The sequence below is a fragment of the Ranitomeya variabilis genome, chromosome 1, assembly GCF_051348905.1.
Source record: "Ranitomeya variabilis isolate aRanVar5 chromosome 1, aRanVar5.hap1, whole genome shotgun sequence".
In the NCBI taxonomy this organism is placed as follows: domain Eukaryota; kingdom Metazoa; phylum Chordata; class Amphibia; order Anura; family Dendrobatidae; genus Ranitomeya; species Ranitomeya variabilis.
In genome coordinates this window covers 603,138,948-603,162,832 of record NC_135232.1, presented here as the reverse complement: position 1 = coordinate 603,162,832, position 23,885 = coordinate 603,138,948, and the positions used below count along the sequence as shown (strand labels likewise).

Genomic DNA, 23,885 nt, shown 5'->3' with positions numbered 1-23,885 from the left:
ATCAGTCACATTCACCACACCGATATGAGGGCGAGACAGGTCAATGCCAAACTTCTCTTCCCAGTAGGGAATCAACTAAAAAAATAAAAATAAGTAAGTGAAAAATAGCATGCACACAGATCCAATTCTATACACGTCTCTTCTAATCCTATTCGTTTTACTATGCAACTAGGCACACCGTTCGTGTGCCAAGAACGCCAAGGACACTTCATTCAGCTATTCCAAGTGTGCAACCAACTTGAACTGCATGCTATTCATCAAAAATACAGCATTTTTTTACGCAGTTCATTGTGAGCCAGGCTGCAGGATTACAGCTTTTAAAGCAGCTTTCCAATACAGTACAGTGAGAACTACGAATTTTACTTTAGTTTTAATTAAAAACCTAAAAAACTTTATTCAGTTGCAAATTTTTCAAAATCTAAATCATTTTATGTCATTTAAAAAAATCTTGTCCTTTGTCAGAGAAAATTCCCAACTCTAAGCAGTAATTTCTTATATCCAAATATGAGATTTCCTTACCAATGGGAAATCTTCAGGGTCGATCCAGATAATGCTGAGGTCTGGGTTATCTGTATTATCTTCTGCAACCTCTTTGATGATTTCCAGGAACTCATAACCATCTGAAATAGAGATTATGATCAAGGATCTTTCCATAGTTGCAGGACTTTCGTTATCTTAGGTTCTTCTTTGTAGCTGGTAAATGCTAATAATGTCATAATTTTTCAGAAAAGAGAACCATGAGGTTCCTCAAAACATCTTTGTAGTTAAAATTGGAATTTCTAATTTCATTTTGTGAATTTCGAAAGGAAAAATTTTGGCAAAGATTTTTGTCTTTTACACCAAGATATTTAGATTGTGTTTTATTTTTTTTATTAAGTTATGAAATGGTAAATTTTAGATGTGTTTCTACGGGTCCATCTCCAAAGGTGGCAACAAAGGTTGGGCTTGTTTCCACTTCAAAATGCCATAAACCTGAATATTTGGCCTATGTGCGCCTGTCAGAGAACTTTGTTGGCATCTCTGCTGTCTCGAATAGATGCAGAGAACAGTAGCATAGGCTTGAATCTTCTCTAGGTGCTTCCATGTGGAATTTTTTGAATGTTTTTGTTTGCACCCCTGAAATCTATCCTACTTACCAGGATCATCTTCTTCTGCGAAAGCTACGATGTGGATTCCATTCAAATCATCTTCCTATAAGAAGAAAAAAAAAGAGAAGTTAATGCAGTGAATGGTGAGGCTCAGATAAGAATCTTTGAAGCTTGATTCAAACTTTCAGTATCTTTGGAGCCTAAGAGGGTGAAGAAAACTGTATATACCCACTCAAAGTCTCTAACTAGTGTGATTTTGTGGAAACCAGAACTGTTACCTCCGATTTACCCTACAACAAATAAGAAAAGGATCTTCCTTACAATGAAAGAAAGTGAATAGTCTACAGAAAAGGCCTTGTGGACCCATAACAAGGATCCTTTCCAAAAGATGTAAATAGGGAAAACACGGATCCAACAGGAAAGGATTTATAGTGCCAAGGTGACTCCCATAGCTAATGACTCTTTAAAAAGCTAATATTCGTGAAGCCTTTTGGACCCATTCTAGGTACTAGCTAATAGATGCCAACAGAGGAGCAAGTGGATCCAACAGAATGCATTTTTTTCTGTAAGATAAAGGTTGCAATGAACGTTCGATGAACATACACTATACTAAGTGATTTCAGTAGGATCAGTATATGATGATGATTTCCGGACTCCTTGCAGATGAAAAGTAGTATTGAGTAGGGTTTGAATGTGCCCAATCTTTTTTTCTCATGAAAGATGAAACTAGACTAGTTGACAATGGCTTACCTGTCTCTTTTCCTAAAATATTAGCTATTTCAGCAAAAGACTTCCTGTGTGTTCTCAGTTTAGAAGGAGGACTGTTATCCATAAAATGTATGACAGCTGAAGAACTAGAGGTGACGTGCTATTCTGGATTAGGAGCACATGCACGCTTAGCCTAGTTGAGTGTACATATGTTTTGGTGGGTTAGAGAGAATAATTGTTGACTGACATCTATGCAAGGTGTATAGTCACTCTAAAGATCTTCTACTAACCCTACAATCTTGTGGCTTGGAAAACCCTTAGCTAATTGTAAAAAACAAAGATCCAAGATGATTTTATCCCCTGGAGATAAGTAATGCCCAGGAATGTTCTCTGTCCTAAAGAAGGACATAAACACATCTTGATACAGGAATTAGGCCCTATACTTGTTTACACTATAACTATGGCCAGTTTGCGTTAGAGGCATTAACTAATGTAATTTTCGGTGCTCGGCTCTTGCTGCTTGTATATATCTCGTCCGCCTTTATTACATCTGTTACTTATTACTTTCATTAGTTCTGCTTTGTATCTCCTATATTAATCTTTGAAATGACACATCGCACCGTACGGAGCTGAGAATCCTGGCGCAAATTATACCTTCCGTTGCCTCGGTGACTCACGGCTATGAGAATGCAGTATATACTGCCACACAGTGCACATTAATAGAGGGCATGATGGTTTGATGAGGGGGATCAGCTGAGATTCAATGTATTGATAGATTTTATGCATAAATAAATTCAGGGAAAACTTCTAATTAAGTCGCAGAACACACAATGCAATGTAAAACAGAAAAAAACAGATTAAAGCTGTACAGTATAAAAAGGCCCGAAACACCATCCACATCAATTTTCACACACATACATGCACAACTGTCAATATACAGACAGTTGAGGGAACATAGATTGTGATTTGGCTCCACTTACAGCCTTGATAATAACACTAAAATTAGGACATCATGGAACAGTAAGTGTTATCCTAGGAATAGTCCAGACGTAGGGTCATAAATAGGATAACTCTTGTCACTTACCCAAGTTTCGTACATGCTGTCAGGCTGGAGTTTTCTCAATGTTGGTCTGGAAGACATTAAAAAAGAGGACATGGGAATGTTACCCTAGAGAACCATCTGGAGTCACCAACCGAACGTCTGACCCCTCAGCCGCCTGTGAGCCCCCCAGAACCTATTGTACTTCATCCTCTGTTATGGTCAACCTATTGCTTCCTACCTATAGAAGTTCAACTAAACAGTGGCCTCCCTCACTATCCACAGAGGGACGCTATGCCGAGTTCTCAACTTTTTCCCCCACAATCCAAAAATATAATGTCATTATTGTGTAGGGGAGTGCAGTAACTCTGGTCTTGTGATCACAATTTTTAATGCTAGAGTGAGGACCATAGCTATTATAGGGGCAAACTTTTTTATTGAAAAATATATTTTATGGGACACCATGACCTTTGCTATAGGAACACCATGACTTTTGCTATAGGGACATCATGACCTTTGCTATAGGGGCACCATAACTTCTGCTATAGGGTCACCATGACCTTTGCTATAGGGGCACCATGACCTTTGCTATAGGGGAACCATGACCCCTGCTATAGTGGCATCATGATCTCTGCTATAGTGGCACCATGACCTTAGCTATAGGGACACTATGACCTCTGTTATAGGGGCACCATGACCTTTGTTTTGGAGGACGATGATGATTATTAAAGGTTTTTTGCTGTGAGTGCACCATGGCTATGGTTATTATTCAAAGTCATTGTTACACCATGATTTATGTTCTGGGGCATCATTGTTATTGTTATTAAGTATTGTTATATGGACATAATGGATATTGTTATATGGATGGATTACGGGGACACCATGCTATCATTATTGGGCAGCTGTAAGGGGGTTGACAGCGCTGTCGGTACCTGCGTGCCGTGTCCAAAACTAGAGAGGCTGCATCCCTTGTTCCCGGGGGGAAGCCTGAGTGAGTCGGACCTTCCCCTATTGCCTGGGGGACGCACTAGTGAGGCAGACCTTCCTGCTGTCTCAGTAGGGCGAGGAGTGTGGGGAGAAAAGCGCACACAGCAGCGGGGAGATAAAAGAGAAAAGTGGGAGCAGGAGGCCAGTTTGGTGCAAACGCAGTGCAGCGCGCAGAGCAGTGAGCCTCCCCTGCCCTCACCACAGGGTACCGGCACTGCGACAGGTGGCAGAGAGAAAGCCCCCGTCGCCTGCAGAGGAACCGCTGCAGAACAGAGCAGTGCCGTGCACACAGAGCAGACCAGAAGGACAGGGACTGCTGCGCTGAGGGGAGCTGTGTGTCTAGCAGCAGCAGCAGCAAGAGAGAGGAGTACTCAGTCCGGGGAGCACCAGCATCGTGCAGGCCGGCGTCCCCCATTTCCCGCCACCAGCAGAGCAGTGGGGATTAGAGGGGGAGAGGACTGTGCAGTGTGTGCCTGGTGACTATACACCATGTTCCAAATTATTATGCAAATTACATTTTTCTCGGATTTTCCTAAATGATCGGCGCAAATGACAGTCATTCTAATAAAAGTCATCACCCGTTAGAGTATACATTGAATTTTATTGAAGAAACCTCCCAATGATAACAGTATGATCTCCAAAATGAATAAAAACTCAAAATGCACTGTTCCAAATTATTATCCACAGTAGAAGTTTTAAACATTTGTTTTAAACAACTGAAAATGCTCATTTGTGGAATTTGCAGTGTTAGGAGGTCACATTCACTGAGCTAAAAAGCTATTTATCTCCAAAACATCCTAACAGGCCAAGTTACATGTTAACATAGGAACCCTTCTTTGATATCACCTTCACAATTCTTGCATCCATTGAACTTGTGAGTTTTTGGAGAGTTTCTGCTTGTATTTCTTTGCATGAAGTCAGAATAGCCTCCCAGAGCTGCTCTTTTGATGTGAACTGCCTCCCACCCTCATAGATCTTTTGCTTGATGATACTCCAAAGGTTCTCTATAGGGTTGAGGTCAGGGGAAGATGGTGGCCACATCATGAGTTTATCTCCTTTTATGCCCATAGCAACCAATAACTCAGAGGTATTCTTTGCAGCATGAGATGGTGCATTGTCATGCATGAAGATGATTTTTCTCCTGAAGGCACGTTTCTGCTTTTTATACCATGGTAGAAAGTTGTCAGTCAGAAACTCTGTATACTTTGCAGAGGTAATTTTCACACCTTCAGGAACCTTAAAGGGCCTTACCAGCTGTTCCCCCATGATTCTGGCCCAAAACATGACTCCGCCACTTCCTTGCTGACGTCGCAGCCTTGTTGGGACATGGTGGCCATCCACTACTCCATCCATCTGGACCATCCAGGGTTGCTCAACACTTATCAGTAAACAAGAATGTTTGGAAATTAGTCTTCATGTATGTGTAGGCCCAATGCAACCATTTCTGCTTGTGAACACTGTTTAGGGGTGGCCGAATAGTAGGTTTATGCACCACAGCAAGCCTTTGAAGGATCCTACACCTTGAGGTTCGAGGGACTCCAGAGGCACCAGCAGCTTCAAATATCTGTTTGCAGGTTTGTAATGGCTTTTTAGCAGCTGCTCTCTTAATCCGATGAACTTGCCTGGAAGAAACCTTCCCCATTATTCCTTTATCAGCACGAACACATCTGTGCTCAGATTCAGCCACAAATCTCTTAACAGTACGATGATCACGCTTAAGTTTTCGGGAAATATCTAATGTTTTCTTCCCTTGACCAAGGCATTGCACTATTTGATGCTTTTCGGCAGCAGAGAGATCCTATTTCTTTCCCATGTTACTTGAAAACTGTGGCCTGCTTAATAATGTGGAACATCATTTTTAGGGCCCCTTCACACTGTGCAATCAAAGTCTGAACGAGCGTTCGATTTGTGACGTTTATCCGTCCTCGTTCCGAGGTTGCAAAGTGTGACATGGCGTTACGATTTGCGACGCAGCCCAGCATCGTACGATGTGAAAGAAAGAGCAGAACTTTCTTTCGTCGTAAATGTCTCGCTGTGGCGGTCGAAATCGTAGTATGTGACGGCGGTCATACGAGCTCGTAATGCGACTACGTGGGTTGGGCTTCCGCATACCTGTCTCCTGATTGGGCGTGACGTTTTAGCACGCCCATGCTGGTAATACGTCACGCTCGGAGTCGTAGGACTATGGCGGTGTGAAGGGTAGCGTACGATTGCGACGCGTGACGTTCACATCGCAACTACGTCAGAAAAAGCGTTAACATCGTAGAGTGTGACCGCTGGCTACGAGCTCGTACTGCGATGTCGAATATGACGCAAATGCGTCGTAATCGTAGCAGAATCGACCAGTGTGAAGGGGCCCTTAAGTAGTTTTCCTTTAGAATCACCTTGAAAACTAATTATCACATGTGTTTAAGATTGAGTTCAGTGATACAATGAGCCCTGAGACACAATACCATCCACGAGTTTATTTGAAAAACAAAACAATTAAACCTTTGCAACACTTAAATCCAATTTGCATAATAATTTGAAACACAGTGTAGAGAGAGGTGCAGTGTACCGGTGACTACTAGAGAGCAAGGTGCCAAACACACTGTGTCTGTGAGTAGAACACACGTGCCCCATAAGAGTGACTGGGGACAGGACAGACCCTTGCACCGTGACTGTGCCATTACAGATTTGCCGAGCCACATTGGGCTCGTTCAGGACTGTGGCCCGTACCTTTGTCAGACACTACAGCAGGCACCAGTGAGTACTTCAGTCCCAGAGCATCCGTACAGCCCATGTCCAAGCACTGCCACCGCTGACAAAGACTGTGAGGAGAGTCATGCAGGGGCTACATCAGGCTCAGACAGTACCGTGGCCCACACTCTTCTGGCAACATCATTATATGGACTAGGGCTCAGCGGAAGGTACCGGAGACCGACCGCTGCCGCCAGAAGACGGGGCATTGATGCCCACAGGACCAACAGGGAAAAGATACTGCTCCAGCTGTTGTCGGTGCTAATTATTTCATTGACCTAGGAATCATTGACTTAAAGGATGAGCGATTATACTGATTGTTCAGATTTTCCAGAGCACACTCGGGTGGTCTCCAAGTATTTGTTAGTGCTCGGAGATTTAGATTTGTCCACGCAGCTGCATGATATACGGCTGCTAGCCAGCCTGAGTACATTTGGGGGTTGCCTGGTTGCTAGGGAATCCCCACATGTATTCAAGCTATCTAGCAGTCGTAAATCATGCAGCTGCATCGACAAAAACGAAATCTCCGAGCACTAACAAATACTCGGAGACCATCCGAGCATGCCTGGGAAAACCCGACAAACGAGTATACTCGTTCATCACTAATTGACTCTCATCAAAACTGCCGTTACTATTACCGTTATTTTTCACCTCACCATATCCTTTGCCATTGAACTGTTTTATCCCCTGTTTAACCCTTTACCTCCCTGCGTGGAGTATTCTCCTGTTAATAAACTTGTTAACCCTTGCTCTGCCTCCTGTCTGTCACTGCATCCCGTAACCTGCTTACACAGCATTGCTTTTTTATGTTGACACTATGGCCATTGTCATGTAGGCATCATGGTGTTTGTTAAGATGGGACCATAGCTATTATTATGGGGGCACCACATATAATGTTCTTGGGGACCATTCATAGCTATAGCCTCTCTCCTTCTGTACTTGTGTGTGTCTTGCATTGCTCATGTTTATTGTACTTATCTATATATGCCCCTTTTTTCACATGTAAAGCGCCATGGAATAAATGGCGCTATAAAAATGAATAATAATACTAATATTATTAACTGGAAAAGTAATGGCTACTCTTGTGGGTGCACCATGGCAATTGCTATTGGGAATTATGGCTGGGCCATTTTAAATATTGTTATGGGGCCATCAAGACTATTGCTATAGGGCACCACATCTGTTGTTAACTAAGACCTTGTCTCCTGTTATAAGGGAAATATTGGCTATTGTTATGGGGGCACCATGGCTGTTGCTGTTGGGCACTATGAGCATTGATATGGGGCAATTAAGGCTGTTGTTATGGGGGCATCATGGCTATTATATAAACATCACGGCTATTCTTAAGGTGGAGTATAGTTATTGTTATGGGGTCACTGTCGCTTTTGTTAGATGCCTTATAGCTATTGTTATAGTGGTGCCATTTCTTTAGTGCTTTGTGTATGGGGTACACGAAAACTATGGTTATAAGGGCACTGTATAGGAAAGAAAGGACATGGCCACCATGTTTGTTGGCAGAGCTTCTTTCTTAGGAATTTGCTCTATTTCTTACTGTCTCTCTGAAGTAATTTCTTAAAAGTAAACAAGTCGGCCGTCTCAGCTGCGGTCGTTCTCGGGATCCGTGGAGCGCTCTGTTTTAGTATTAATGATATGATATGTAAGAAACAACAATAATAATGTATTTGCTCAGCGCAGAGTAAAGGCCTCGCTGTCATGGCAACCGTGGTCTCTGAACTGCCAATATTTAAAGTGTGTCTGTAGAGAGGAGCTTTCATCAGCCATACTGAGAAACAAGGAGCTGCGAGACATCTTTTATCTACCATTAACCCTCAAGAGACACCTGCGACAGAGGCCCCGTGTCCCTGCAAGGAGTAAAATGTAGAGCTGCGAGCTTCTCTGAGAGTATCACACCACTCAGAAGACCCTATCGCACCTTGTAGGCTTAGATACACTAACTTAATCATCCACAGGAAGAGACAGACGAGGCCTGAAGAGACAAGGAAGAATCAACCATGGGAAGAGACAGGCGAGGTCTGAGGAGACAGAGAAGAATCAGCCATAGGAAGAGACAGAGGAGGTCTGAGGAGACAGGGAAGAATCAGCCATAGGAAGAGACAGAGGAGGTCTGAGGAGACAGGTAAGAATCAACCATAGGAAGAGACAGAGGAGGTCTGAAGAGACAAACAGAGAAGATAAAGCCACAGGAAGAGATAGTTAAGGCCTGAAGAGACAGGAAAGAAGCAGCTATAGGAAAAGACAGAGGAGGCTTGAAGAGACAGAGAAGAATCAGTCATAGGAAGAGACAGACAAGGCCTGATGACAGACAGGAAAGAAGCAGCCATAGGTAAAGACAGACAAGGCCTGAAGAGAAAGAGAAGATTAAGGCACAGGAAGAGAAAGACTAGGCCTGAAGAGACAGTGAAGAATCAACCATTGGAAGAGACAGAGGAGGTCTGAAGAGACAAACAGAGAAGATAAAGCCAAAGGAAGAGATAGGTAAGGCCTGAAGAGACAGGTAAGAATCAACCATAAGAAGAGACAGACGAGGCCTGAAGAGACAAACAGAGAAGATAAAGCCACGGGAAGAGACAGGTAAGACTGCGGTCACACGTTGCAATACACGGCGCTGGAGCGATAATTTCATGACGTATTTGCGATGTAGAAGCCGTTGGTTACTGTGCGCACATCGTATACAACCTGTGTCACACGATGCAATCATGCCGCCACAGCGGGACACTAGACGACGAAAGAAAGTTTCAAACGATCTGCTACGACGTACGATTCTCAGCGGGGTTCCGGATCGCAGTAGCGTGTCAGACACTACGATATCGTAACGATATCGCTAGAACGTCACGAATCGTGCCGTCGTAGCGATGAAAATGGCACTGTGTGACGGTACCCTTAGTCTTGAAGAGACAGGGAGGAATCAACCATAGGAAAAGACAGCAGAAGCTTGAAGAAACAGAGAAAAATCAGCCATAGGAAGAGATGGATGAGGTCTGAAGAGACAAAAAAGATTAACCTACAGGAAGAGACAGACGCGGCTTAAACAGACAGAGAAGGCCTAACAGACGAGGCCTATTCTGAGAATAACAATCACACATAAACAACCAGACTGTGAACTGATCACTAAGTAACAGGGCAACGATACCCTAGGACGCAAACTATTGTCAATGAAATGTAGTAAAACAGACCTGAGGCCACATATTTTCCTGCTGAAATACGATACGCTGTGTGATCCAATATTGTTTCCCTGAAATCTATATGATGCAATGATCCAGACCTCTGATCCAAAAGAATAGGAACATTAAAAATATAATACTATAATACTGCCCCTATGTACAAGACTATAACTACTATAATACTGCCCCTATGTACAATAATATAACTACAATAATACTGTCCCCTCTGTACAAGAATATAACTACTATAATACTACTCCTATGTATAAGAATATAACTGCTACAATACTGCTCTTATGTACAAAAATATACATAACAAAAATAATACTACTCCTATGTACAATACTATACCTACTATAATACTGCCCCTATCCGCAAGAATATAACTACTATAATACTGCCCCTATGTCCAATACTATAACTACTATAATACTGCCTCCTATGTAAAAGATTATAACTACTATAATACTGCTCCAATGTGCAAGAATATAACTACTAGAATACTGCCATTAAGTACAAGAATATAACTATTGCCCCAATGTACAAAAATATAACTGCTAGTGCAGCGCCCCAGAGTCCTGGTCATTGCAGTACTGTTGCTCCGCCACTAAGGGGAGTGATGGTATGTCCGATGGCACTTAAGGAGTTCACCTGACCAGGTATCACAGACACCAATACACTTCACAGTCTGGCCTCCAGGGGGAGCAAAGGGTACTATGTATTAGGCCACTCCTCACAATCTGGTAAAACTGGGGGTTGGATAGGAAGTTAGTGAGAAGCTGACTGGATTGGAACCAGGCAACATCCTGTGGCAGAGGGTGTTGCGGGGAAAGATTCAGGGGGGTCCCTGTCAGGGGTGGGATCCTGACAGAGGCCTAGCGAACAAGACAGAACGTTAAGGAACCGCGCCTGCACTACATTGCGGGGGTATCTCAAGAAAGGACAAGAAGCAAGGTTTATTGTGGAGAAGTGAGAAATGAGATCACAGCAAAAAGGAGATAATACCAGTAGGAGTCGTGCCGTAAGATCGAGGCAACATCCTACTGAGGCGTGTAGCCGGTGGCCGGAACGCCGAGGAAGTATTGGGCTCCACGCATTACTTCAAACCAACGGCAGGACAGTTAATTATAGGTTGGCTGTCTCACCTAAATCACCTAAGCAGACATAGGGGGCAACTGTGGGAGAGGGGCGACACTAGGGTCCCGGAAGAACTCCAGGCCTACCCGTCATACGGGTGCGTCCTAGCCATATCATCTGGGGGACGGAGAAGAACATCAGAACAGATACAAGTTGTGAGAAAGAACATCAGAAACAGACACAACAGTTGTGAGGACTATCCCGTGGTGCTCAGCAGGGAAGTACTACAACACACAGGCGCTAGAAGGTAGGCACTGATTTCCACCTGCAAAGGGAACTCTGGATGTGCCATCGGACCGGCCGGTCTCAGCCAGCCCTGTTAGCAGTACTCTGGATTGAGGATCATGAAGCCTTCAGTAAAGAGGTAAAGAGACTGCAACCCTGTGTCCTCGTTATTCATCGCGACCTACACCACGCACCATCATCTCATCTTTCATTGGACGCCCCTTAGCAGGGTCACGGACCGGGTCTAGCCACCGTGACAACCCCAAGACCGAGACAGAGAGGCCCGGTACCGAGTACCCCACGGCCCTGCGTCTGGGGGCGCTCCAACTATAATACTGCCCCTAAGTACAAGAATATAACTACTATAATACTGCTCCTATGTACAGGAATATAACTGCTATAATACTGCCTCCTATGTACAATAATATAACTACTATAATACTGCCTGTATGTACAAGAATATAACTACTATAATACTGCCCCTATGTATAAGAATATAACTACTATAATACTGCCCCTATGTGCAAGAATATAGCTACTATAATACTGCCTATGTACAAGAATATAACTACTATAATACTGCCCCATGTATAAGAATATAACTACTATAATACTGCCTCCTATGTACAAGAATATAGCTACTATAATACTTCCCCTATGAACAAGAATATAACTACTATAATACTGCCCTATGAAGGAGAAAATTTAATTTGCACAGATAGATGAGTTCTCTGTTCTGTATAATTATGATTCCCTTTTGTAGCTGAAGGGAGATTGTTGCGTTAAATTGACCTCAATATAAAGTAGGTGACACTGTCCTGTTATATCTAAGGTTTCTATGGCAGCTAAATTATTTTGTTAGGTGCCATGGTAACTTCCTCACAGAACTCCCCTAGCTGGAGATGGACTGATGATACTATAATACTGCAAGTCTTATTCTATATCTCAAGCTCTAAGCCAAAATATGTTCATGTTCAAAAACTATGATGGATCTATCAAATAGATCCCACAAGCGCTCACCAGCTGTGGATAGAAATTAAGATAATTATCACCCGGATTGTCCTGTGTCCGGGAACTATGTTAAAGTTTCCACCAAGTGATCTGAGGTGGGACTGTGCCCGGTTGACGTTTTTGTGAAGTTGGCCTGATTTGTGGTTGACACTGTCAATAATCATGGGTGTCTCTGAAGAAGATCCTTGGCCTACCACCTTGAGAGTACCATCCTAGCATTAGCTTACCTCTTGTGGTGGTGCAGAAAGTCTACAATCTCCTTTTCACTGTTGGGTTTGTTGGGAATTGTCACAGGCTCATCATGGAAAGGTTCATAGTAGTCAATCTCGTTGAGCTTCAGAGTCAACTTCTTGGCAACCTGTATTCATAAACAGAGAATTAATTGGCATAAAATACTATTCAAACCTTATGAGCACCAAAACTGAGGAAACAGAAGTTTAAAAAAAAAACCTTTTGACTCCACTGTCTTAAAATATATGATTCAAGGATTGTAATCCACAACCGTTTTGAGGATGCACAAGCAAACTTGACGGACATCATTCTCGGTGAAGATGATAAAAAGCTCTAATAATTCTACTGATTGGTGGAAGCATTGAAGATTCAAACTTCTACCACCATCACTCTTGGACTACTCATAAATCTGAAATGTGGACAGCCTCTTGAAGTTGGTCTTTAACCAAATACCCCAAGAACTATATTTCCTATCAGGGACACAATAAAATGATCATAACCAGTATGGTTTCCAATGTAACATCATTAATGACCACCAAATGCCCCTTAAGATCAGAACAACCACATAAGTTTTTTTTATTTTTTTTTTTAAATGCCCATCAAATTTGATCAAATGTAGACTGTACCATCTGGCCACTTTATAATTTATAATGTCCCGAGACCATTGTGCCCATTTTTCAGTTTGTCGGTGGGTTGCTTTCCACCACCCCTGATGTGTAGCCCACAGACGAGACGTCTTCTCCAATACCTGATATGTAGTTTGTGCCTACAGCAGAAATCAATTGGAATGTGGCAGAGCAATTAAGTCTTGTTATTGCACATATGTTTTGGATATTAGCTGTATCTCGTGAAGGCAGACGGTAATTTTATTACCTAGGTAAAGTGCATCAGAAGAGCTGTCAAATTATTAACCCCTTCTGTTCCCAAAATCGACCTTGATTGGAGATGTTCTATTAGGTTAAGTGGGCAAATGGTGAAGAATCATTTAGGTTATACCAACCATCTAGAGATAAGGGTTTTTTCCATGGCTTATTGATGGGGTGAGGCTTTAGCATGTCATCGGTGAGGGTCCTACCACATCCTTGAGGATGAATTACAGTGAAACCCAAAGTCATCAGCACTCACATGGATAAAGATGTGTCATGATCTACAATGAAAGTTGTTGATCATAGGAGGACGTGAAGGTGAACATGCACCAATCACTCGCTGATCCCCTGGTGTTAAAAAACCTGTATACTTCTAAGGTGCAGAGGTAGCAGTTGCACTTGGACCCACGGGCCCCTTCACTAAACAGGAAAACCCCATTTTAAGCTGAGAATATTTTTTGGGTGGGATCTAGATGCCCTTTTTGAGTTGACCTGACCTCCTTTTCCTTTTAATACTGTCACTGAAGTTGATATTTTCTTCGAGGATCATGAAGGGAGCAGGATTATTTGAGAGTTTATTGCATGATTTTATGTTTTTTAATACTGTAATTTTTATTTTAGTAGTTTGCTTTATCTTGCAAAATTTCTGTGTTCTATCCCTTTAAAAATGTTAAAGTTACGGTAATGCAATACGATGACTAATTCCCCACCTTTACCAGCTAATGCTTCATCCATATGTGACAAGTTAGTGACTAACTACCCTTCCCCTGAATACACAGTGTTTCTCTGACAGCCAAAGTAAAAGTAATGACTTTTAATTGCAAAATAGTGAATTGTATGAAAATACCAATTTCTTGGTATGGTCATTTTTTATGATTTTGCCACATCGAAAAGATTTGTATTGCGACGGTTGGGTGATAAAGCAGCATTTGTGTGGGTGGTTAATAGGCGATATTAACCTCTTCTTATCTTGTAATGGGTCATGGGAAGTAGTAAAGAGGCAAAATAAGTGGTGGTCCATGATGTTATCTTTATTCAAGGAGGGGTTATGAGAGCCGTAAAACCTTTTTTGGGCAGGAGTTTTCTAGGACTTAGAATCTCAGACGTGGTACTTCTCAGAGAGTACAATCGATTTATATTCGATTGAGCACCATTGAAATCAATACTGCTAGGAGTATGTATGACCAAATTCGCCAGTTTGGCCAAATTTTCCCAAGAAATTTGATTTGTTGCGAATTGATTCGCCACAAATTAAAAATACTCAAAAACCTCTAATTGTCCTGAAGAGTCTATTAAGATGTGATTGAATTTTAGCGGCTCAATTACCAGACTGATCACTCACGCAGGCATAGCTATGTATCCCTCCATGGCCTGTCCTCAAAGGCACAGTGACTCTTCTGTCTTTTTCTCCCTATCAATTAAATCCATATTATTGTCTTCTCACACACTAATCCTATTCAGTTCTTTTCTGTCACACACACTATCTGTACAGTTTCTTTAGTATTTTATGGCTTTGTGTACTCGCTATCCAGATTCAGCACAAAGTGGCTGCTGCATGCCCTGCTTCAGCTTTTATGCAGACTACGACAGTCCCTCTTGATTGGTTGTGCTATAATATTTGATGTGATAGCTGCAAGGTATCATGGGGAAATCCACCAGAGGTCATGTGATCCTTTTCTGGCCAATGCAATCCTCTGCAATGTGTAAATGTGTTTAGGCTATTCATGCAAGGACAATCGAAAATTGTTCAGAAAATTGCTAATCATTCGCACACATTCAATTTGCTCATCTTTGCCTACTGTTGAGAGTCTTTCCATTCACTTATTGGGAACTCATGCTCCTGTACAGATATCGTCTTTGACTATGTCTCAGACTTAAGGTGGAAGTATTTTTTAAATGTATTAATTCTATAGAGTGGATGTGATGGAGTTGGAGGAAATTGGTTTTGACATCAGTTAGGCTGACTCTTACCTTGCTGTCAAAAGTAGCGAAGAATGGTATGTAGGGGTGAAATTCTTCAGCGGCATCCTCATATGCCTTGTAATCTGCAAAAGGAAGAATATGTGTCCTGTAACCTATCAATTGGAATAATTGTGGAAGGAAGATAATTATAAAAGATCGATCATCACTTGCTAAAAATGGCCTTTAGCCCCATTGGCATGAGCAATTGGAATAAAAACAGGATGGTGAACTGCACACATAATTGTCAACTCTCCAGGATGTCCCAGGACTCTTTAGTCAAAAGGGTGTAGAATTATGTAAACCCCGCCCAAAAATGAACATTCCTGGTCAGATCGGGGGCATTAACAAGAGGGGTGGAGCATGCCGGAGAAGGGCTTGGTGAGGTTGAGGGCAGGATAAACATGACATATCATTACTGTACCAAAGATTTGTCAAATTAGATACATTTCCTTTAGGCTTTTCCTTTTTTGCAAACCGTTCCTCCAAAAATTATAATCCAGTCTGCTGGCAGCATGATTTACAGCTGGAAGAGCTGATGGAGATTGATATGTATCTTTGAGGGGAAAAAACAGACTATCTTGCAACTTCTTCATTGAAACTTCTGCTCATTTTGATCTTGGGTGTCTACTGAGTGGTTTTTCTCAATGAGTCTGCTTTGAGTCACAAGTAGGACTGCCTACTGGACTTAACCCTGAAAATGTATATATACTGTATATGCTGTATGTATATACAGCTCTGGCAAAAATTAAGAGACCACTGCAAAATGTTCAGTTTGTCTGATTTTTCTCTTGATAGGTATATTTTTGAGTAAAATGTAAATTGTTCATTATTCTACAAACTTCTGACAATATGTCTCCGAATTTCCAAGCAATACATTTTGTATTTTTTTTTCTGAGAAAAATGGTAAAATTAAAAAAAAAAACCCCAGTGCTTTCAGACCTCAAATAATGCAAAGAAAACAAGTTCATAATCATTTAGAAACAACAATACTAATCTTTTAACCCAGGAAGAGTCATCAATATTTTGTGGAATAACCATGATTCACAGCTTTCATGCATCTTGGCATGCTTTCCACCAGTCTTTCACATTGCTTTTGGCGCAAAAATGTAAGCAGTTCTTCTTTGTTTGATGGCTTGTGACTATCCATCATCCTCTTGATTACATTCCAGAGGTTTTCAATAGGGTTCAGGTCTGGAGATTGGCCTGCACATAACAGGGTTTTGATGTGGTGGTCTCTTAATTTTTGCCAGAGCTGTATAATTATATATATATATATATATATATATATATATATATATATATATATATATATATATTAACACACATACATAACCTGCTAAAAAAAAACACTTAAGCAACACAATGTAACTCAAAGTCAATCACACTTCTGTGAAATCAACCTGTCTAGTTATGAAGCAACACTCATTGTGAATCAATTTCTCCTGCTGTTGTGCAACTGGAACAGACAACAGTTAGAAATGATCGGCAATTTGTAAGATACCCCCTATAAAGGAATGGTTCTGCAGGGGGTGACCACAGACTATTTCTCTGTTCTCTTCTTTTTTGGCTGTTGCTTTGGTCACTTTTGCATTTTGTCATTGCTCTCGCCCATAGAGGTACAGTAGCATATGAGAGCCCGATGTCCACAAGTGAGTATCGTGCTTATAGCCCAACACCATGCAAGGTGATTGCCTTTGGCAGAGAATATCAAGATTGGCAGATTCAACATTGGTGCCCTTTACTCTTCACAGATGAAAGCAGGTTCACACTGAGCACATGAGACAGATGTGATAGTCTGGAGATGCCATGGAGAACATTCTGTTGCCTGCAAAATCCTCCAGTATGACCGATTTGACAGGGGGACAGTAATGGTGTGGGGAGGCATTTCTTTGGAGGGCCACATAGTGAAAAATTTAAAGGGGTATGAATACTTTTCGTATCCACTGTATGCTCAAATATTTGACCATTTGCTTGTCTGGCAATGTTGTAGAGAAAAATAAAAAATCCATACTGACATCTCTGGAGAGGGGATATATCCCCCTCACATTTAACATATGGGATTAATTATAGCTGGGGAAGAGTGAAACTAATTATAACTAGAGAAGTGAGAGAGATGACACTTCAACCTCAATTGAAGTAGGGGTCTCCTGCACTGAGCATGCAATCACCATGTGTCATAGAAAATATTAAAAATCCTTGATATCACTCATGTCCCCCCCTTTCTTTCATCAACCATGTGTCATGACATGATATCAGCGTGCACTCCATGCTGTGTTTATGTACAATGGTAGGGTACAGAGCTGTGAAGCCGCTTAACCCCTTCCCGACCTGTGACACAGCGTATGCGTCATGAAAGTCGGTGCCAATCCGACCTGTGACGCATATGCTGTGTCACAGAATGATCGCGTCCCTGCAGACCGGGTGAAGGGGTTAACTCCCATTTTACCCGATCTGCAGAGACAGGGGCAGTGGTACTTCAGCCCAGGGGGGGTGGCTTCACCCCCCCGTGGCTACGATCGCTCTGATTGGCTGTTGAAAGTGAAACTGCCAATCAGAGCGATTTGTAATATTTCACCTATGAAAATGGTGAAATATTACAATCCAGCCATGGCCGATGCTGCAATAGCATCTGCCATGGCTGGAGACCCCGATCTGCCCCCACCCCACCCCACCGATCACCTCCCCAGTCGTCCTTTTTGCCCCGATCTCCGTTCCGCTCCCCTCCTCCCTCCTGTCGGCTCCCCCGGTCCTCCTGTCCGCTCCCCAGGTCCTCCGATCCCCCCCCCCCGTGTTCCAATCCCACCCCCCCATACTTACCTAGCTCCGATGTCCCTCCCGGTGTCCGGCCGTCTTCTTCATGGGCGCCGCCATCTTGGAAAATGGCGGACGCATGCGCAGTGCGCCCGCCGAATCTGTCAGCCGGCAGATTCGTTCCTGCACATTTTGGTCGCTGTGATAAGTTCTATCACAGCGATCAAAATAAAAAAAATAGTAAATAAATCCCCCCACTTTATCACCCCCATAATAAAATATAGAAAATATAATTATTTTTATTGTTTTTCCATTAGGGTTAGGGGTAGGGTTAGGGGGTAGGGTTAGGGGTAGGGTTAGGGGTAGGGATGCACTTAGGGTTGCACTTAGGGTTGCACTTAGAGTTGCACTTAGGGCTAGGGTTGCACTTAGGGTTGCACTTAGGGTTGCACTTGGGGTTGCACTTAGGGCTAGGGTTGCACTTAGGGTTGCACTTAGGGTTGCACTTAGGGTTGCACTTAGGGCTAGGGTTGCACTTAGGGTTGCACTTAGGGTTGCACTTAGGGCTAGGGTTGCACTTAGGGTTGCACTTAGGGCTAGGGTTGCACTTAGGGTTGCACTTAGGGCTAGGGTTGCACTTAGGGCTAGGGATGCACTTAGGGCTAGGGATGCACTTAGGGCTAGGGTTGCACTTAGGGCTAGGGTTGCACTTAGGGCTAGGGTTAGAATTAGGGTTAGAATTAGGGTTAGAATTAGGGTTAGAATTAGGGTTAGGGTTGGAATTAGGGTTAGAATTAGGCTATGTGCACACGGTGCGGATTTGGCTGCGGATCCGCAGCGGATTGGTCGCTGCGGATTCGTATCAGTTTTCCATCACGTTTACAGTACCACGTAAACCTATGGAAAACCAAATCCGCTGTGCCCATGGTGCGGAAAATACAGCGCGGAAACGCTGCGTTGTATTTTCCGCAGCATGTCAATTCTTTGTGCAATTCCGCAGTGTTTTACACCTGCTCCATAATAGGAATCCGCAGGTGAAATCCACACAAAAAACACTGGAAATCCGCGGTAAATCAGCAGGTAAAGCGCAGTGCGTTTTACCTGCAGATTTTTCAAAAACTGCGGAAAAATCCACACAAATCCGCAACGTGAGCACATAGCCTTAGGGTTAGGGTTGGAATTAGGGGTAAGACTAGGGTTAGGGGTGTGTTGGGGTTAGGGTTGTGGTTAGGGTTGGGATTAGAGTTAGGGGTGTGTTGGGGTTAGTGTTGGAGTTAGAATTGAGGGGTTTCCACTTTTTAGGCACATCAGGGGGTCTCCAAACGCGACACGGCGCCACCATTGATTCCAGCCAATCTTGCGTTGAAAAAGTAAAATGGTGCTCTCTCCCTTCCGAGCCCCGACGTGTGCCCAAACAGTGGTTTACCCCCACATATGGGGTACCAGCGTACTCAGGAGAAACTGGACAACAACTCTTGGGGTTAAATTTCTCCTGTTACCCTTGGGAAAATAAAAAAATCAGGACTAAAAAAATTTTTTTTGAGGAAAGAAAACGTATTTATTATTTTCACGGCTCTGCGTTATAAACTTCTGTGAAGCACTTAGGGGTTCAAAGTGCTCACCACACATCTAGATAAGTTCCTTTGGGGGTCTAGTTTCCAAAATGGGGTCACTTGTGGGGGGTTTCTACTGTTTAGGCACATCAGGGGCTCTGCAAACGCAACGTGACGCCCGCAGAGCATTCCATCAAAGTCTGCATTTCAAAACGTCACTACTTCCCTTCCGAACCCCGACGTGTGCCCAAACAGTGGTTTACTCCCACATATGGGGTATCAGCGTACTCAGGAGAAACTGGACAACAACTATTGGGGGCAAATTTCCCCTGTTACCCTTTGGAAAATAAAAAATTCAGGGCTAAAAAAATTTTTTGAGAAAAGAATTTTTTTTTTTAATTTTCATGGCTCTGCGTTATAAACTTCCGTGAAGCACTTGGGGGTTCAAAGTGCTCACCACACATCTAGATTAGTTCCTTGGCAGGTCTAGTTTCCAAAATAGGGGCACTTATGGGGAAGCTCCAATGTTTAGGCACACAGGGGCTCTCCAAACGCGACATGGTGTCCGCTAATGATTGGAGCTAATTTTCCATTCAAAAAGCCAAATGGCGTGCCTTCCCTTCCAAGCCCTGCCGTGCACCCAAACAGTGGTTTACCCCCACATATGGGGTATCATCGTACTCAGGACAAACTGGACAACAACATTTGGGGTCCAATTTCTCCTGTTACCCTTGGGAAAATAAAAATTCTGGGCTAAAAATCATTTTTGAGGAAAGAAAAATTATTTTTTATTTTCACGGCTCTGCGTTATAAAGTTCTGTGAAGCACTTGTTGGTTTAAAGTGCTCACTATGCATATAGATAAGTTCCTTGGGGGGTCTAGTTTCCAAAATGGGGTCACTTGTGGGGGAGCTCCAATGTTTAGGCACACAGGGGCTCTCCAAACGCGACATGGTGTCTGCTAATGATTGGAGCTAATTTTCCATTCAAAAAGTCAAATGGCGCGCCTTCCCTTCCGAGCCTTGCCATGCGCCCAAACAGTGGTTTACCCCCACATATGAGGTATCGGCGTACTCAGGAGAAATTGCCCAACAAATTTTAGGATCCATTTTATCCTGTCGCCCATGTGAAAATTAAAAAATTGAGGCTAAAAGAATTTTTTTGTGAAAAAAAAGTACTTTTTCATTTTTACGGATCAATTTGTGAAGCACCTGAGGGTTCAAAGTGCTCACTATGCATCTAGATAAGATCCTTGGGGGGTCTCCTTTCCAAAATGGGGTCACTTGTGGGGAAGCTCCAATGTTTAGGCACACAGGGGCTCTCCAAACACGACATGGTGTCCGCTAACGATGGAGATAATTTTTCATTCAAAAAGTCAAATGGCGCTCCTTCCCTTCCGAGCCTTACCTTGTGCCCAAACAGTGGTTTACCCCCACATGTGAGGTATCAGTGTACTCAGGAGAAATTGCCCAACAAATTTTAGGATCCATTTTATCCTGTCGCCCATGTGAAAATTAAAAAATTGAGGCTAAAATAATTTTTTTGTGAAAAAAAAGTACTTTTTCATTTTTACGGATCAATTTGTGAAGCACCTGGGGGTTTAAAGTGCTCACTATGCATCTAGATAAGTTCCTTGGGGGGTCTAGTTTCCAAAATGGGGTCACTTGTGGGGGAGCTCCAATGTTTAGGCACACAGGGGCTCTCCAAACGCGACATGGTGTCTGCTAATGATTGGAGCTAATTTTCCATTCAAAAAGTCAAATGGCGCGCCTTCCCTTCCGAGCCTTGCCATGCGCCCAAACAGTGGTTTACCCCCACATATGAGGTATCGGCGTACTCAGGAGAAATTGCCCAACAAATTTTAGGATCCATTTTATCCTGTCGCCCATGTGAAAATTAAAAAATTGAGGCTAAAAGAATTTTTTTGTGAAAAAAAAGTACTTTTTCATTTTTACGGATCAATTTGTGAAGCACCTGAGGGTTCAAAGTGCTCACTATGCATCTAGATAAGATCCTTGGGGGGTCTCCTTTCCAAAATGGGGTCACTTGTGGGGAAGCTCCAATGTTTAGGCACACAGGGGCTCTCCAAACACGACATGGTGTCCGCTAACGATGGAGATAATTTTTCATTCAAAAAGTCAAATGGCGCTCCTTCCCTTCCGAGCCTTACCTTGTGCCCAAACAGTGGTTTACCCCCACATGTGAGGTATCAGTGTACTCAGGAGAAATTGCCCAACAAATTTTAGGATCCATTTTATCCTGTCGCCCATGTGAAAATTAAAAAATTGAGGCTAAAATAATTTTTTTGTGAAAAAAAAGTACTTTTTCATTTTTACGGATCAATTTGTGAAGCACCTGGGGGTTTAAAGTGCTCACTATGCATCTAGATAAGTTCCTTGGGGCGTCTAGTTTCCAAAATGGGGTCACTTGTGGGGGAGCTCCAATGTTTAGGCACACGGGGGCTCTCCAAACGCGACATGGTGTCCGCTAAAGATTGGAGCCAATTTTTCATTCAAAAAGTCAAATGGCGCTCCTTCCCTTCCGAGTTCTGCCGTGCGCCCAAACAGTGGTTTACCCCCACATATGAGGTATCAGCGTACTCAGAACAAATTGGAAAACAACTTTCGTGGTCCAGTTTCTCCTTTTACCCTTGGGAAAATAAAAAAATTGTTGCTAAAAGATCATTTTTGTGACTAAAAAGTTAAATGTTCATTTTTTCCTTCCATGTTGCTTCTGCTGCTGTGAAACACCTGAAGGGTTAATAAACTTCTTGAATGTGGTTTTGAGCACCTTGAGGGGTGCAGTTTTTAGAATGGTGTCACTTTTGGGTATTTTCAGCCATATAGAACCCTCAAATTGACTTCAAATGTGAGGTGGTCCCTAAAAAAAATGGTTTTGTAAATTTTGTTGTAAAAATGAGAAATCACTGGTCAAATTTTAACCCTTATAACTTCCTAGCAAAAAAAAAATGTTGTTTCCAAAATTGTGCTGATGTAAAGTAGACATGTGGGAAATGTTATTTATTAACTATTTTGTGTCACATAACTCTCTGGTTTAACAGAATAAAAATTAAAAATGTGAAAATTGCAAAATTTTCAAAATTTTCGCCAAATTTCCATTTTTTTCACAAATAAACGCAGAAATTATCGACCTAAATTTACCACTAACATGAAGCCCAATATGTCACGAAAAAACAGTCTCAGAATCGCTAGGATCCGTTGAAGCATTCCCGAGTTATTACATCATAAAGGGACACTGGTCAGAATTGCAAAAAACGGCAAGGTCATTAAGGCCAAAATAGGCTGGGTCATGAAGGGGTTAATTAAAATGCAAGGATCCCTGTTGATGTCTAAAGGTACCTTCACACTAAGCGACGATGCAGCGATATCGACAACGATGCCGATCGCTGCAGCGTCGCTGTTTCGTCGTTGTGTGGTCGCTGGAGAGCTGTCACAAAGACAGCTCTCCAGCGACCAACGATGCCGAAGTCCCCGGGTAACCAGGGTAAACATCGGGTTACTAAGCGCAGCGCCGCGCTTAGTAACCCGATGTTTACCCTGGTTACCAGTGTAAATGTAAAAAAACAAACACTACATACTTACATTCGCGTCCCCCGGCGTCCGCTTCCCTGCACTGTGTGAGCGCCGGCAGTAGCAGGGCACAGCGGTGACGTCACCGCTGTGCTTTGCTTTCCGGCCGGCACTGACACATTCAGTGCAGGAAGCTCTGAGCAGCAGCGCGGACGCCGGGGGACGTGACAGACATCAGAGGGTGAGTATGTAGTGGTTTTTTTTTACTTTTACAATGGTAACCAGGGTAAATATTGGGTTACTATGCGCGGCCCTGCGCTTAGTAACCCGATATTTACCCTGGTTACCATTGTAAAACATCGCTGGCATCGTTGCTTTTGCTGTCAAACACAACGATACACGCCGATCTGACGACCAAATAAAGTTCTGAACTTTCAGCAACGACCAGCGATATCACAGCAGGATCCAGATCGCTGCTGCGTGTCAAACACAAAGATATCGCTATCCAGGACGCTGCAACGTCACGGATCGCTGTCGTTATCGCTGCAAAGTCGTTTAGTGTGAAGGCACCTTAAGTAACTGAAGAAGATGTGTATTGCCCCCACACAGAGAGACAGGAAAAGACTACTAGCTTAGAGGGGATCAAAGAAAATATAACACTTTTTCATATAGCTGCGGTCTCTGCAGTACAATGAGACCGCAGACAGCACGTCTCCGTGAGAAAATATGGAATATCGGAATTGTTATCCATCCGATATTAATGAGAGGTATATTGTCAGCACTGGGATAACTAGGCAATCATACATATATTTTCTCATAACCCCCACCAAAAGACCCCAAATCCATAGGGGCCATATAACCACCAGCAGCTAGGCCA

At 42.9% G+C, this 23,885-nt stretch overlaps 1 protein-coding gene across 1 annotated transcript in view; it reads right to left on the bottom strand.

Moving 5' to 3' along the window:
- Window positions 1–23,885, bottom strand: part of CASQ1 (calsequestrin 1) — a 72,833-nt gene that overhangs the window by 3,924 nt on the left and 45,024 nt on the right. Inside the window, exons 5-10 of the mRNA XM_077259323.1 lie at window positions 15,185–15,258; window positions 12,344–12,474; window positions 2,881–2,926; window positions 1,137–1,191; window positions 520–620; window positions 1–75 (exon numbers count right to left, since the gene is read on the bottom strand). Coding sequence (XP_077115438.1) covers window positions 1–75; window positions 520–620; window positions 1,137–1,191; window positions 2,881–2,926; window positions 12,344–12,474; window positions 15,185–15,258 — 482 coding nt within the window. The remainder of the gene's footprint in view (window positions 76–519; window positions 621–1,136; window positions 1,192–2,880; window positions 2,927–12,343; window positions 12,475–15,184; window positions 15,259–23,885) is intronic.